At 44.2% G+C, this 17,003-nt stretch overlaps 1 protein-coding gene across 1 annotated transcript in view; it reads left to right on the top strand.

Moving 5' to 3' along the window:
- Positions 1–3,371: 3,371 nt before the first annotated feature.
- Positions 3,372–17,003, top strand: part of tmtopsa (teleost multiple tissue opsin a) — a 51,081-nt gene continuing 37,449 nt past the window's right edge. Inside the window, exons 1-2 of the mRNA XM_070918980.1 lie at positions 3,372–3,744; positions 11,197–11,525. Coding sequence (XP_070775081.1) covers positions 3,372–3,744; positions 11,197–11,525 — 702 coding nt within the window. The remainder of the gene's footprint in view (positions 3,745–11,196; positions 11,526–17,003) is intronic.

The raw sequence follows: 17,003 nt of genomic DNA on the forward strand, positions 1-17,003 counted from the left end.
TCTCTGACAATATGGCAGTGGTTAGACCACTTGCATACAAAGATCTACTGTATACACTACTGCTTATTTGAATGCAGGGCAGCGATACCAGGTGACACTTACCTTGAGTTGCGCACCCTTTGGGGCCAGCATAATGTTGACACAAACAGAGCACCACAGCCTCCATAATCTCTCTGCGAGGCAGCGTAAACAAATCAAATGTACTGATTCCAGGCCTGATATTGAGACAGCCTGAAAGGGGAAATGCAAAGATATGAAATGAAAAGCCCATTTCCACAAAACTACATGACCATTAAAAACAAGAAAAACAAACAGTACCTGATGTCAATATTTCTCAATAGCTAATCCTGTTCACTGAAGTGCTGCATCAACCATGAACTCAAGTGGTCATCAAAGTTAGAAGACATGAATGGGTGTGGTAACAGTCGAGTCATCGTGTTTGCAACTTGCAGCTTTGCTTCTGCCTTACTATCCTCACTCATGCATGCTGATTGATGTTGATGCTACTGTAGCTCTAGTGTATATGTGCATCTCTGAATTATATTTCAGGAGGGGTTGGATAGAGATTAGATATGGTCATTTCTGTGTTGAGCCTCCTTAGGGCTTAACACCTAATACAGTAGAATGACATCTTTTTGCTTTGCATGACCCTGGTATCCTGAGGTAGGGGTAACACCATGTGCAGCTGTACAGGTAAATATTGCACGCATGGGCCACAACTTTTCATGACGATCGAGTCTGATAAAAGACACAGAGGGATAAAACTGTGTCCTCTGTCCTGACACAGCTAATCTAAGAGAGGAGGCAGCAGAATAACTTTGTGATATCCCCAACAGAGAAGCAATGCCCTGCACTGCCTTTGGTCTTTTGGGAGGCTTAATGACATTTAATAGGAGGCTGAATCTGTGGCTGTCCTCTAACTTCATTTTATGTTCAAATTCTGGTTGCACCTTTTCTCTGATTTACACACTACATACATACTCTGTGTTGACCTTCCAACCCCATTTGTACTTGTATCTTCCTGAACATCTCCCCAGAGTGCAGCCACTGAGCTGACCTCGGAATCCAACTAAATACCAACTGCCCAGTCCCCCTGCGATGATTAAACGTGGGTGGTATTCACAATACAACCCAAGTGTCTTAATTCAACCCAATTACAGGTAGGACTGTCCAAGGGGAAGATGTCAGAGTAAATGTCACTGTACAGTTTCCATGGGTAATTACCTTGCTCCAGTGTGACGAGGGTGGGAAGGGATTAGAACAGACCATGAAGGGGGAAGAGCAAGTCCCCCATCTGATTCTGTAACTTTCCATCAACGTGCAAAGTCAAGTGTTGCAGAGGACACAGTTTTACCCGGCTATGCATCATTAAGAGCGCTGCTTTTACACCAAATGCCAGCGTTTGACCACAAGGAATTGCTTTTAATTACCAACTAATTGCTGACATTTTGAACTCGGGGCTTGACTTTGTTTTAGTGGATCACATTGTGGGCGTCTGCGCTGCACTAGTATGACAGCATCCAAAACGGACTTGAACTTGTGTGCATTACCTGCAGCCAGATGCAAACTGTTTCTCTTCAGAAGCCATTGTATCTGCTTAAATGTCACTTTATTTGAAAAACTGAACACGATGTTCCTAATTTGAGACTGCCTAATTAAAATGAGGATATGCTGTTCTTTCTCCAAAATGAAAAAAAGCAAATACATTTGGTAGGACTTTATCTGTCAGCCATGTAAAGTAGGTAACAGATGAGAGGTTGCTTTAGTGCTGCAGGGGACCTGGTTGGTCCAGATTATGCTTGTTTGACTCAGAAGGGGCACAGGGTGTGCTGCCTGCAGCCTGTGGTGTGTGAGTATATGGACACGATGAGGGGTACATGCCTGACACTCATCATGTTTTAGCATTTCGCTGCTGCTCATTATTCCAGTCTGGAACTCCTGTCCCCGGAGTATATGTTTTCAGTGCTGACAGACGGAAAAAAAATGATGATTAAATTTCACAGATAGAATCAACCAAAACAGAAAAGAAAAAAAGCCATCGGACAACGTAAAATCAACTTAAATTGATTTCCTCTGTGGAAAAAAAAAAAAAAGCAACTTGTGTGCAAACAAATATCCAAACATCTGGGTATCTGTGACAGCCCAGAGCCCTGCACAGTTTACTTCTGCTTCACCAAGTGTTGGCTACACTATGCTCCAAAAACGGCCTCATCACCGTCTTCTGGCCTGAAACCACACCAAATGGAGTGATGCAGTGATTCAGCCTACTGTGTGTGGCTAAATGTAGACATGAGTCAGCGCCTCATTTCCTTGTGCCCAACAAGTCCAGCAGAATATCCTCTGTGCCAAAACAAGGAACAAAGCACTTCTAAAACAAACCTAAGACAGTTGTGGAGGCTGTAACTCTTCAATAATAAATCTTTGTTTCTAGTTTGACCTGTGAGCATCATTAACTCACCTAATGCATTTTATAAATTACACTTAGTTGGCACTTATATAGTAAATGGTCCTGAGCTCATTTTTTTACGCTGTATTTGAGACCTCAAAGAAATGAATGTGCGCAGCTTTGCACTCTTCAATCATTTTCATTTACTTTACAACTGCAATTAAAATGCACGACAGACTAGAATAAGGGGTTGCTCCTCAGAGACCGTGTTCAGCACCACGGACAGCGCCGCGCATCGGTACGTGTACCCAGCGGACCCTGGAGCAGCACCGGCAGAGAGGGGACAGCTCCTGGAACTGTAAGGTGCAACTGCTCCAGTGGAGCTCAGAGCTCAGCGGCTTGACTTCAGCGCAGTGCTGCCTTTGAGCCACATCATGATCTGCGTCTGATTGGTCTGCCGCTGGATTTCCATGCTGCTCTCTTCACCGCCGAACCATCAGCGTGCTCCGCCCCCACCCCACCCCTCCGCCCCCCCTCTCTCCACCCAGACGTCACCTGCCGGAGAGCGGGCAACAGTGATTTAAATCCGGACAGAGAGGGAAGGTGTCTGTGTGAGAGACAGCAGCGTCTCTGGACAGACAGAGCGCATTGTAGACTGCCACACGGTGGAGCAAAGACTAACCAAACTTCTTCTTTTCTTTTTCTTTTCTTTTTTTTTTTAATTTTCGAACACCCTCCCTCCCCGTGAACTGAGTCACAAAGTTTTGACATCCCCAGCAAACAAACTTTTCTTTCTTACTATCCCACAGTTCTGCTCGGCTCTACTTTTCCCCACTTCCTTTGACAGCAACAGGTGTTGCAGCGAGTCTACATGTTCTTTCTTTTCCACACACAGAAAAGACAGAATAAAAGCCAACAACATATTAGCTGCCGTGCAGTGCGCCGGGGCCGCCCAGTGTGCCACCGCCTGCGACACCGGACCGCGATGATCGTGTCCAACGTGAGCCTGAGCGGCTGCGCGGGGGGCAACAGCGCTCTGTGTGCCGGAGCCGGGGAAGGGCACCTGGGGGGAGGCTCGTACCGGACCACCCTCACCCCGACGGGGAACCTGATCGTGGCGGTGTGCCTGGGCTTCATCGGCACTTTCGGACTTATGAACAACACGATGGTGCTCGTGCTCTTCTGCCGCTACAAGATGCTGCGGTCGCCCATCAACCTGCTCCTGATGAACATTTCCATCAGCGACCTGCTGGTGTGCGTACTGGGGACTCCGTTCAGCTTCGCGGCCAGCACGCAGGGAAGGTGGCTCATAGGAGAGGGGGGATGCGTGTGGTACGGCTTCGCCAACTCCCTCTTTGGTGAGTAGAAATGCGGAATCTTAACAGATGTTCAGACCTTTTCGCTGGTGTGTTTCTGCCACAGATGTAGCCTACTGTACATTCTGTCTGTCGGATGCGGCTGTGAGTGTTTCTGCGCTGTGTGTGTGTGTGTGTGTGTGTGTGTGGGGGGGGGGTCCTTCCCAGAGCTCTGCGCTTGTTAGATTAGATGCTGCCGTGCTTATTTCTGGGGTCGCATTTTGAAACATCAGACACATGTTTTGACTGTGCACCGCAGTCTTTGTGGCCGTGTGAAACTTTCAGAGAAGAGCCTGAAAATCCGCGCCCGCCCGTGTGGATCGGATAATGGGGAGATGGTGGTTGCTTATGCGCCAAACTCGACAACTGATGAAGGCTGGCATTCCTGCGCACACATGAACAATGTCTTTTCTTTCTTTTTTTTGGGTGCGATCCTCCTGCAGTCTGTCACAGCAGAGGGGGCAGATTCGCCTCATTATCTGTCGCTGTTTGCGGAGAACCATAGAGGACTTCTCAGCACTGCAAGCAGACCGATGCTGCGGATCATAGACGTACAGGGTGCAGGTCCCTCATGGGGTTTGGTCCAGGCGAGGAGTTGTATAAAAGCCAGTCCCGCGTGGCTTGGCTCTTCGTGGTTGGGGCTGAATGACAGACTGTTGAATCACTTGCACGTGCATGCGTTTCCCATGGCATCGGATCTCTGGGGGGGGGGGGTGCAGGGGGGCGTATGGCGGGCTCAGCGCTCGCTCGCAGAAGCTTCGTCATTTGTTCAAATGTCATTAGGAACTCTGAGAAGCTGTCGCACACCGGACTGTCAGCGGGTGCTGCACATGTACTCTATGTAAAGCAGCGTGCAGCCGGCTATTAAATGCTCGCTAAATGCTTGTTACCGTATAGTTGAGTGGCTGTGGCTCCCCCAGGGGAAGGGGAAGCCTCACCGCTGTTCATTTCGCTGCCGGTGCAGGTCTGCGGCGGGCTGCACCGGGGACACTTCAGTCCAGATTCAGCATCACCAGCATTTGTTGCGGAGTAAAGTCACCCGGGGGAAATCTGTGATGTGGAGGTGGGGGTGGGGTGGGGGGGGGGGGGGGGGGGGGTGGCGCTGGTCTACCTTTTGCTCGAAAGTGTTGATATCGATGCAAATGGGGCAGAATGATGCAACTGAGAATAAGGCACTTACTCACTCACCTGGAGCCGGGCCAGGCTGGGCTGCTCAGCCACAAAAAGAAAAAAAGAAAAGAAAACAACCTTAGTGTTCATTTGTGGACCAAGGGTGCTATGTAAAAGTTACAGATAAGGAGTTTTGTATTAAACTGATACCCCGCCCCCCCCCCCCCCCCCCCCCCCACCAACAAAAACTTTTGATATTTGATTGACTTGTGGAATTTGTTTGATGCTGAATTGGAGAGAAGACTAAATGAATGCTTTAAACATCTTGTATCACCAGGAGTCCTTGGCCTGACGCCTGATTTAAAGTTCTTTAATGAACAGGCTTTCTTGCCATCAGTTCCACTAATTGCTTTAAAAGCTTTCCAAGCCAGCCAGACAACCTTTGAAGATCAGGCCGCCCGAGATATTGGGGTTTTATTTTTGAAAACACTAATTTCTCGACTCTTTGACATTAACACAATGTTACAGCATTTGCGCAGCTGTATATCATACACGTTCTCTCTTGCTGTCCAATGAAAGTGCTTATTTCAAATTCAGATTTGGCTTGTGATTTGAAACCTACCTCTTAGTTTTTCTGGAAGACAAAAAAGAAAACAGACAGGAGGAGAGGTGGAGTTGGTAGGAGTCATTTTAGAGCACGAAACACTGTCATTTTTATAAGCCCTCAGATCTCTTCTCGTTTGCACTGAACACCAGGCTTGCGCTGAATGTGGGTTAACCCTAAGATCAGATGTCAGAAACTTCAATCTATACGCATATCATATCAAAGTCACTGCAATAAAAAAGGCTCTATTTGTCAAACTGTAACTGGCAACTGTCACTCCTTTAGTCGTGTTTGAATAATTCATCATGTTTTCATTACTTTGCTGCCTTTTTCCCAGCAATACAGCCCACATAAATTAATCATAGCCACTTATATTCATGGCCCGCTGATGAATGAATTCCTACAGTTCATTGGTCATTGGAATAAAAACATGCCGACTTTGTGAATGGCTTTTCACAGGATTAAGGGAAAAAAAGAAAAACTAAAAATGTTTGATGAAATATTTAGAGCTTTTCAGAAATAGAGACCTTCACCTCCCTTTACAACTGCACATTGACTGCACATTGCATGCTGGACGTCCGCAGTCAGCGGCCGTAGTTTATTTAGTCTGATGAAGTTTGTATAAAGGGGCTCATAAATCTTGCACAATGGGTTTCCTCTCACTCACTTCAGTGCGTCTAATCTCCTGATCTTTAAAACCTTTCTTAAAGTGGAGCAGCTATTGGTAGCCACCCACAACCTAACCAACACACAAGTCAAAGCCAGGGCTTCAGATACCTGCTGTAACTAAAGGTCTTAGGCATGTGTCATTATCTAGAGTATCACCTGCCTAACATGTCTTTATGGTAGTTTTGTGTCTCTTTGTTGTAGTTTTGTGTCTCTCTGTGGCAGTTTTGTGTCTTTTTGTGGTAGTTTTGTGTCTCTCTGTGGCAGTTTTGTGTCTTTTTGTGGTAGTATCATGTCTCTTTGTGGTCATTTTGTGTCTCTCTGTGGTAGAGAGAGACCGGGGGCATCCTGAGCCCTTTGGGCCCCTGGGCATGTATCTGGTAGGCTGGTTAAATAATACATCCATGCAGCAGAGGAAGTAAAGATTTACACACATTACACTCAGTGAGTCAGATTTATGCAGCACGCTAGTCCAGCAGGCTTTCCCCCTCCTGGCTTTTGTCACCAGGCCCCCCAGTTGCTTTCCCTTTTCACACAGTATGGTTAACTTAACTAAATTTAATTTTCCATCGCTGAAGAGCCTCTTGAATCTGTCAAACTTTAAAATTAAAAACAGACTATCAAGCGCTACTTCCACTTCCTCTGGGATAGGTTTACAATTTCCAAAACATGATTACTTCATTTCAGTCGCATCGTGGTGAATTAAGCGAGCCTCCGACGTTTCTCAGTATCTGGATGTGCTCTGATTGTATCTGCTGTCTCGCTAACCCTGGTGTTACGCTGAAGATGTGTAACAATGACATCCACAAGGAGCCAATTTATTAAAATCTGTCTGACAGGACTTTGGCTTCTAAAACAGAGCAGGAAGAGAGACAGAGTGTGTGTGTGTTGGAGAGCGAGAGAGAGAGAGAGAGATGACTCGCAGACATCATTACAGCCTCCATTGGTTATGGTTGAGTAATTCCTCAACGGCCTCATAAAAACAGAGTGAAAGAAAGAGTAAGGGAGGGTCAGAGAAAGGAAAAGTGAAATTGATTGTTTAGATGAATAATGCCGGGTGCAGCTTTGACAAAGTGACTGTGTCTGTCTTCACCAAATCTCTATAAAGTCTTTCTGAATGATCGATGTTCCTTCAAATTAGAGGGCATCACTGTCAATGACAAAAGACATTGTTATCTTGGTGTCACATTGATTTCTACTTTTTGCCCGCAGTCTCCGGCTTTTAGCCCATAACGTCTTAGATTTTTGAATGACTGAACAATTGAAGATTCACCGCTTTGACTTTATGCCAAGAGCACAAACTGAAGACAATTTGTGGAGACGCGTGTGTGTGTGTGTGTGTGTGTGTGTGTGTGTGTGTGTGTGTGTGCGAATACGCACTCACACCCTGTACCTTTTTCTATCAGCCTCCTGGCACCCATTTAGCCGCTTCACCTCTTGTGTCCACCTCTTTGCATTTTCCTCTCTATCTCACTGAACTTATATTGTCTTCCATTATACCATGGAGGAACAGGAACTTTTTTTTCTTCTGTCTGTCTTTGACACCAGGTCTGCGTGTCCCTGCATACCGTTGGCTGCCTCCTTCTGCCTCAAGTGGACTCTGCACACAGTCACTGGATTAACCTTGCACTGCTGGGCCCACTCGCTGCATACTGAAGTCAGATTGCCCTCCTGCACGCACGCGAACCCGCACAGACACGCACATAGAAATGTATGAACATGAACAGAGGAGAGGAAATGCATAAACATGTGCATCACGCAGGCACAGGCAACACCTGACCTGAGTGATGTTAATTTGCTACGACAGTAAGAAGAAGTCTCAGCAGGGGGAAAGAAAGCAGAACAACGCCTCTCCGCCGTAAAGATCAGAGCGAGTGAGCCAGTTAATGAGCCTCTGTAATAAATAGTGAATTAGGAACTCTTAAAGCTGAGACAAAAATATGTATTTTGGGTGTCTGGTTTGAGGTTGGACATTAGTGTGAATAATCATCTTTGTACACAGAGAGTGATTTGACAAAGTCAGTCTTAATGTTAGCAACATTTTGCAATCTCATGAAAGGTTTTTGTTTTTGTAACTTTTAGCGGCGTCACACTAGTTCTGTGCACCTGTGACGACTGAGGGAAAAGACACGGGGACGGGATTTATAGAGCAAACACAGCTTTGTTCGATCCTGTGTTTTTCATTCAAACTGTCTTTTCCTGGATATACAGTATCAGATGACTGATGCCTCATAACAGACAAATAAGACAGGAGCGGTGAGGGAGCATCACAGAGACGGGCAGAACAAAGACGCTCCTTTGTTTCATTTCAGACATTATCAGATCATAAGATGTTTCATTTTGGAATATTAGATTTTGCTGCTGCCTTTGATCCTGCCAGACGACTAGAAGACAGGCGGAGGGTGAAGTTTGATTTCAGACGCTATGAAGTTACAAAGTTGTACGGGTGTCTTTCACTGTGACATTACATTGCCTCAAACAGCGATTTCCTCGCCTGTTGTGTAACGAGGGAAAGAGATGCTCTCAACACAACACTTTTGTAGAGCCTTAAGGCAGAGGGTCGCTGTCAACTGGTTCAGCAACATGGTGACTGCCAGTATTAAATATGTGATGCCTGTGAATGTGAGTCACGGAGGAGAGCTGTTAATTAGCTTTTCCAATTTTGAGAGAGTGTGATTTGATTTGGCTCCTCACTCAAAGCTGGTTGATGGCATTAAGAGACATTTATACTAGATGTTATCAGTCCATCAAGATGTGCTATAACTCATGTTCCCAGCCTGGGTTTTAGGATGGAAGGCCTCACAGAGTTTACTGTAAAGGTCCCAAATCAGAAATCAAGTTCTCATTGACGTAGCATTCTTTGCCTCTGCTTTTCCTGTCAGTCAATTTATCTATCAGGAAATCCTGTAGTATATTATCTTGCTCATACCATTAGGGACGCACCGATCCAATGAACTGGATTGGCGGATCCAATACTGACCTTATTGAGCGGGTCAGGTGTTGGCCAGACGTGACCAATTCAAATTCATTTTTGCTCTCATTTACATTCATACAGTCACGCCGGGCTGCTGACTCTGGGCACTGGTAGCGGATCGGTTCTCGGTAACAGCAGACACCCCAGGTTGAGGTATCAGCATTGGTATCTGGAGAGAAAACATTGTCATTTGTAATTGATGTTAATATGCTCCAATATTCTGAGCTGCCTTTATTGACCTGACCTTGATTGGAGACTATTTGTTAACATAATCAAGAACCCAAAACACAATCTTTCCTAACCTTAGTCATGCAGTGTCAAGCTCTGCCTGGTTAAGGTTAGGAAACAAAAAGGTTTCCTGTGTCCAATTCACATGCTTTCTTGTATCCATCCATCCACCCTGACCTCCTCGCTAAGAGGTTTAGGAGCAGTATAATGTCATGTTACTGCCACTTTTGCTGCTCTTTCTCTCTTTTTTAGTCAGTTTACCCCATGGTTAGGTCCACTTCACAGGTGAAAGTCAGGGTTAACCCAGCTAAACTGTTGGCACATAGCAACCGCAGTACTGTGGTTATAGATCCCTGCAGCTTAATATACTTACAGACTGAGTGTGGGGTGAATGTTGGAGGTGTCCTGTTTTAATGGATACCTCCCAGCCAATCAGAAAAGAGTGTTTTTTGTATAAACTGTAAAAATGTATTAACCAATCACAAATAATCATAAATCCAAAATTCTGCCTGCCTTTTACCGCCTGCGCTTAAACATACTGGAGTAAAGGCTACTTTCAGTTGTGGTTCAAGGTGATACGTGCTGCTATTGCATTATACCAGTGTTTACTGATGACACCAGGCTATAAACACTCTCACAAAGATTTTACCTTATAGATGAGATCAGCCAGTCCACCTGTTGTGAGAAGACATTTCTCCTACTGTTTGGTTTAAAACTCAACACAGTGCAGACAGAGAACAACACAGGAAAAGTACTGGATGAGTCTTTTGTCAAAATATATGGGAAGTATGTTTGGGATTGGTTGCTATGGAGTTGGTGAGGCCAGATCAAACAGAAGCACAAGTGGGTTGTTGTAAAACTCTGTTGACTTTGTAATATTGCAGTAACAGAGCTAATAAAAGCCTGGAGCTGAGCAGTCTTTTCTGCAGATTCTGCAGTCAGGGTCCCCTGGGTATAGTCAGGTCAATGTATTTGCACACAAAAACATTCTTCACAACTATCATCTTCAATCACAGAGCTAAAATGTGTTTCCATCTTGTTCAACGTTTTCCCCCCTCCTCACTTTTTACCTTTTATTCATTCATCGTGCCGAGTAGCCGTTGTGTCTGCACCTCAGTGAAAAGCCTGGACCGCCTTCTTAAAAGGAGGCGTCCAGTTCAGGTTCGCTTCCCTGCCATTTAAAATCAATGGGCATGAAGGATGGCCTTGTGGATCATAATGGCTTCAAAACAAATAGCAAACAGGATAAAAAGGCTGAGGGGTCAGCATGGACACTAAGCTGCAGGCTCCCGCTGCTCTGCTTCTGAAACACAAGAAAGACATAGAGATATTGAGATAGACTGTGTGTGTGTGTGTGTGTGTGTGTGTGTTCATTGAGTGGTTACAGAAAGATAAGAAAGCGCCTCGAAATCTTCTGTGTTTCACTGCATTGCTTCTGTCAAGCAGAGACACTACAGGTATCGTCTCGGCTTGTTTATGATGTTACAGCAGTGTGTGTGTCTGCTGCAAGCTGTGCCACGTGAACTGAAATATTAGATGATTGCACAGCCACACTTGAAATAGTTTATTATGCTGCACATTTCACTCTGGCAATTATTTTATAAAACCATAACCCGCCCTCTCTTTGAAGCTGTAAACCAGAAAGCTCATTTTAGCTGCACTTTTGATTTCAGAAAGAGCTATGGAGCTTTATATCACAGTGACAGTGCATGCTTTCCTCACTAGAGTAGATAAACATTTGGACAGGCAGCGCATTTTTGTCTCTATTTGATGGCCCCATTAAACGTGAAGCACAGTAGTCAGGGTATAAAAAGGAAAGACCTGTGTGCCTGAATCTATATATGTTACCTATGTATGTGTGTGTGCCCTATAGGCATCGTGTCCCTGATCTCCCTGGCTGTCCTCTCCTATGAGCGCTACAGCACCATGATGGCCCCCACTGAAGCTGACTCCTCCAACTACCGGAAGATCTCCCTGGGCATTGCGCTGTCCTGGGTATACTCTCTCATCTGGACCCTGCCGCCGCTCTTTGGCTGGAGCCGTTATGGCCCAGAGGGTCCCGGGACCACCTGCTCAGTGGACTGGACGGCCAAAACGTCGAATAACATCTCTTACATCATCTGCTTGTTTGTCTTCTGCCTCATCGTGCCGTTCCTGGTGATCGTGTTCTGCTATGGGAAGCTGCTGTGCGCCATCAGGCAGGTGAGGCAATATGGGGTCGGGGAAGGCTTCCTCTTAACCAGCAGAACCTGCGCAAATCAGCCTAGCTGAAGCTTCAACATTGGCTGCCATGTTAAAGGTCGCCTGTGGCGGCATTTTCAAAACTAAAACCACATTTCCACATCCCATAAGCCCTGATATATAAGGAGACAGGATGAGAAGTAAGTGCTGGTAACAGCTCATAAGCATACTGACATAGAACATTAAAAATGTTCTATATCAGTAAAACAGTAAAATATCCCCCTTTTTTCACTTACAGCCTCATTACAGATTGTATTACTTTTTACAGAATGTCTCCCTTTTTGCCATAAACACACTCAGCAGATGTCAAACAAAAGGCAAATAAATGGAGGCATTTATACAGCACTTTTATCCAAAAAGGTCACCCCAATGAGCTACCATGCAAGGTGCTGGCCTGACCATAGGGAGCAATTTAGGCTTTGTTGTCTTGAAAAGCTGCACTACAGTGCAACACGATACAGTATAAATGGTCTCATTGTTTATGGTGATGGCACCAAAATTAGGTGAATCATCACCCAAATCTACAGCTCCCCTCAGCTCTACCGAGCGTTTTAGCATCTTTCATGTTTTGGTTTTACAACCCACAACTTTCCCTGTTTCCAGCAGCAGCAGGCAGCTGTTTTCAGTAGAAAAGCTCTAAAAACCCATCGTGCACTACCCATCCAGCACCAAACAGCAGAAAGACAAAGTTAGCGACTAGTTGTTGAACATAGTGGAGCATTTAGCAACTAAAGAGCCAGATATGCACTCAGGAGTTGGAAGAGTCTAAACCAGAGTTAGAAGATGAGTGGATATTTGACTTACACTGGTCTGGTGGCCAGAGACAGGACTCCAAATCACTGCTAACGTTGGTCCATGTCTGATGGATGTGGAAATAGGCAACTGTTAGCCAACACTGCAACAGTTAAGGAAGGTTTAATGACTTCCATTACCAACAAAAAGTTGTCTAATGTAACAATAATGCTGTAATAAACATAAAACTCATGCCTGCTGATTCAGCAGTGCTGAGAATCTCACTGTGGCAATGCTACAATATTAACAGCTGCCCGACACGTCTCAACTTAAGAGCAGCGGCAGCAACGGTGGAAATCAAATTAAATTCTGTCAAAGCCTCAAGGTGCTGGATAAGGCTGTAAATGACAGAACCAAAATAAAGAGAAGTCAAACATATTGATTCCTGCAATCTATCACAAGAGACGGTGTTCTTATTTATTTATTTATTAGGACTCATGTTGTCAGACAGCCTCCTAAACAGTGTCTGCTTGTGTGGTGCAGAATGTGTGTCCCGGGTTGTGAACCATTTTCATCGAATTCAAGCAGATCTCACAAGAAAAATAAAGTTGAAACAAAACAAGGCATCTAGTAACATTTGTAAGCCAGAAGCAATGAAGTTATGCATTATTACATACGATATTGTGCAGGTGACACAGAGGTATGCATCATGATTACATTCTAACAACATTTACGTATCATGTACTAAAATGTTACTGAGTATTGAATTCCTCAGCTTTTCTTAAAATAGAGATCTGCTGTTGTGTCAGCTCACAGATATATAATTTCCAGAGCTGAATATGCTCTGGAAACACATAATGACTCTGTTATTCCGCTGATGTCTGGACGTTTTCAGTTTTCAGTTCAAAAAACTTTTCTCCGAAAGCTGCGAACCAGTGAACCCAAACCTGCAGCTGCGTTATGAACACTTTTTTTTGCAGCTTATTCTGGACTTTTCTTTTTTTTTTTAAAGACCTTCCATTCAAATAGCTGTTTTATAGCAGAGCTAATTATGGTTATGTATATAACTGTGGCTACATCACACTAAAATGACCATTGGTGCTGCATTTCGATAGGTCACACCACACGCGCCATTTGGTTTACATCTTTTATCTAAATCACCTTAAAAACAAAAACAAATGACTGGATGGATGTGTTAAATATACTGGTCTCTAATTCAGAATGAGTTGAGCCAGGGCCTGTATTCATCAAGCATCTCAAAGTAGGAAATCAAAAAAAAGTTTTGGTTACTTACTAGCTATGAGTAAAAGCTGTTTATCAACTTTCATAACTCAGGATATCACTCCTATCTATTTAGGAACGAACACGCGAGGAGAGACATTCATTGATCTCTATGAGCTAAACAAAAGATGCGGTTTTGGCAAAAATGAAATACCTTTTTGACAGACCTTGTTGCGTGATGTAAACATTATAAACCAAGGTCCACACAACCTCACAGCGACAGGGAAAATATGGCTTTGAAACAGCGATGATTCATGACCCACATGCCGATTGCGACATCATCACTCGGCGCAATACTGCCAAACATGCAAGATGTGGCGCTAATATGTGCAGTGTAAAACAATGTGATTGGATAGGGCTGAGTCCCACTGCTGAATCAAAGGATCTATTATCTATCTACTATTTTAAATCATATATACTTTCTAAATTCTAAATGCAGAAAACTACAGCACTTCATCGTAATGAAACAGCGACACTCTGTCTTTGCTGAAAGTCAGTGTAGGAAGCTTCATAAATCACTCTCAAGTCCTATCTTTCCTTCACTTTCACTGTGATTACAAGTGACTCTGAGATGCATCGTAAATACAGGCCCAGATTATGTTTATCAAATATTCCGCAGTAGATGTCCTCCTCACCTCACAGCACACAACTGATCGTCCGTCAGTATTTGGCTGTGAACTGTAGCATGAGGTAACCGCTGGTTAGTTTTTCACACACTGTTCCACACTGACTGACTGCAGGAATATGAGGGGAGACAATGTGTAAGGCAGTGCTCTCTCTCTCTCTCTCCAGAGAAACACACACACACACACACACACACATATAGATATACACAGTTGCACAGTTTGCAAGAACAGATCCCAGAGCAATCTTTCCAGGGCAACAACTCAGACAGACTCTGTGGTGTGTGAGCATCATGTCCTCCCAGGTAAACAATGAGTGTGTGTGTGTGTGTGTGTGCTGTGCTCAGCAGCCTTGTGTGTGACACTGTGTGTCTGTGTGTAAAGATGAATAACAATCAATCTAATAACGTGTTTTTATTCCTCTCTCTTTATAATTCTGCGTCACTTTCTTCCATGTTGTCCTTTTCTTTTGTCCCTTTTTGCATTTCATCTATTTGCTGTCTTGTCTGGAAAGTAATACTGTTTAGTTCCCCCACTCTCTTTCTCTTTCTTTCCAAACTCTTTCTCTCTTACTCTTTTCTTTCTCTCTTACTCTTTATCTGTTACGTGTCGGCTTCAGCTTCGCTTCTTTGTGCTGGACTACGTGTGCAGTCTTTGTCTTTGCTCGCTGTGCTGCTTGGGGTTGTTGTCTCCCACTGGCCATGCTATGTAAAGTCAAGGCTATAGCTCTCCTGTCAGGTAACACCAGCCGGGGCAGATAAAAGTAGCTGAGCAACTTGTCTGCTACAATCTAAAAGAGTTGAATTCCCTTATCTAGTAACGTGACGGTCAGTGCAGCAGTCCACGCTGGGGGGGGGGGGGGGCACTGAATCAAGTCTGGGCTCAAGTTGGCGCACAGTTCAAAACTGTTGCCAGAAGTGATTGACGTTTTACTTTGCCATGGTGTGAAAATGTGCTCCTCGTCCTGTTAAGCTATGCATCATCGTGTCTATCAAACGCTCGCTGGTGGGTATTTAGTAAAAGAAATGGACAGATAGACAGAAAAAGAGAAGACAGGCCGGCGGAGCTCATCTCTGTGTCTGTCAGTGTCTCTTTCCGTTGCTCCTTCTCTGTGACGGGAAATTGAGGTCTCTATCAGAGCAGAGGGCAGGAGCCAAGTTTGTCCCCGTCACCTCAGAAATGTCTTTACGGATACTGTACAAGTCACCCACAGACTCAAGATCAAACCAAAACATCCAACATTTCAATCCTAAAACTGTTGAAGGTGTGAAATCACATGCTTTGAAAGTTTCCCGGTATTACAATGAGAAAAATGAGATTTAAGGCTCTGGTTCAATTTAATTTATAAATGAATATTTCGTTAAGATTAAAGCTGCACAGGATTAAAGCTGCACAGGCGGATTTTAGTTGGTGTAAATAGCAACAGATAATCCCCTTTAGATGAATCGCTCTATTTGACTAAATGTATTTCTGGTGGGGCATTTTCTTGGCACTTAAACTGCAACATGCAAATGTAGCAAGAAACCTGGACTCACTCACAGTGACTGATGGAAAGGCATTTTCATCCCTGACAAATACAATAAAATGTTGTAGTACTGAGGACTGTGAAGTTTGTTGGTGCTATCTGGATAATTACAGTGAATTAATTAAACAGTTATCTCCAGTTGCAAGTTCAGGACACTGACTGAAGCTCGAGTGCTGCAGGGTGTGGTGGCAGAGTTTTGGTATTTTGGTTGAAGGCACAGTGTGTTCCCTTTAAACAGAGAGCCCTCTGCACCTGGAACAGGTCGCTCTGCCATTTTGGTTTACGAGGGCAACAGCAGAATGTACTGTTTTGTTGTTTTGTTCTGTGCAATTTTTCACCTCAGTTGCTGGCAGTGCACCCAATCGGACACAGCCAAAATCACTAAACACCACAATGTTATGCTTGCCTGTTTATCTTAGACATAATGCTGGAATATAAATCTGGAAAAGTATATATTATTATGCTTTTAACAGCGATCTTAAAAAAGATGCTGTGCTGCACAATTAAGTGTAAAGACGTATCTCCACACACTGTATATGACTCATTCCTCAAAGGCTTACATCTCTCCATCTTGATTCATCATCCCTGGTCAGAGCAGGTCACTGGTATGTTTTTACACCAATAACTGCCTGCTGTGCTTCTCTTCCTACATTGATGCATTACAAGTCACCGAAATACCTAACAGGAAAACGCCAGTTTTTCACCATCAGGGGCACATCATGAGCATGAGAACAGGGCCCTTTACATAAACTTAAAACAAGAATATGGATATAGATGAGCAGAGTGATTACCTTTGACTTACTTGATATTTCAGATGAAATCAAGATGATAATCATCAAATTAGACTCATATTATTTGGTATTCACTAATTCATTGCTTTGCTGCCAGAGGACAACCAGGCACAACTAAGTGGTTGAAGTGACGACCCAACCCAGTTCATCAAAGCTATTTGATTTCCTGACCCGAAGACACTCTGTCTAGTATCTTCCCTTCAGTTAGCCTCAGCAATAATGATCAAGATAATAGTAGAAAACAGAACCTGCGTCAACTGAGTGACATGGATAAACTATGTCCACGACACTTGAAATCTGCAAACACACACACACACACACACACACACATCAAGCAGTCTTTGGTAAGATAACCAGCGATTCCCTGCCTTGTCTCAACATCTTTACCCTTGGTCTGAATTCCTTATGTGACTCATATGTCCCTGTGGATATCAAGCGATACTCTCAAGTGCTTCAATATTTCTCCAACATGCTGCAGGCTATGTGG

The sequence above is a fragment of the Enoplosus armatus genome, chromosome 14 (genome assembly GCF_043641665.1).
Source record: "Enoplosus armatus isolate fEnoArm2 chromosome 14, fEnoArm2.hap1, whole genome shotgun sequence".
Classification (NCBI taxonomy): domain Eukaryota; kingdom Metazoa; phylum Chordata; class Actinopteri; order Centrarchiformes; family Enoplosidae; genus Enoplosus; species Enoplosus armatus.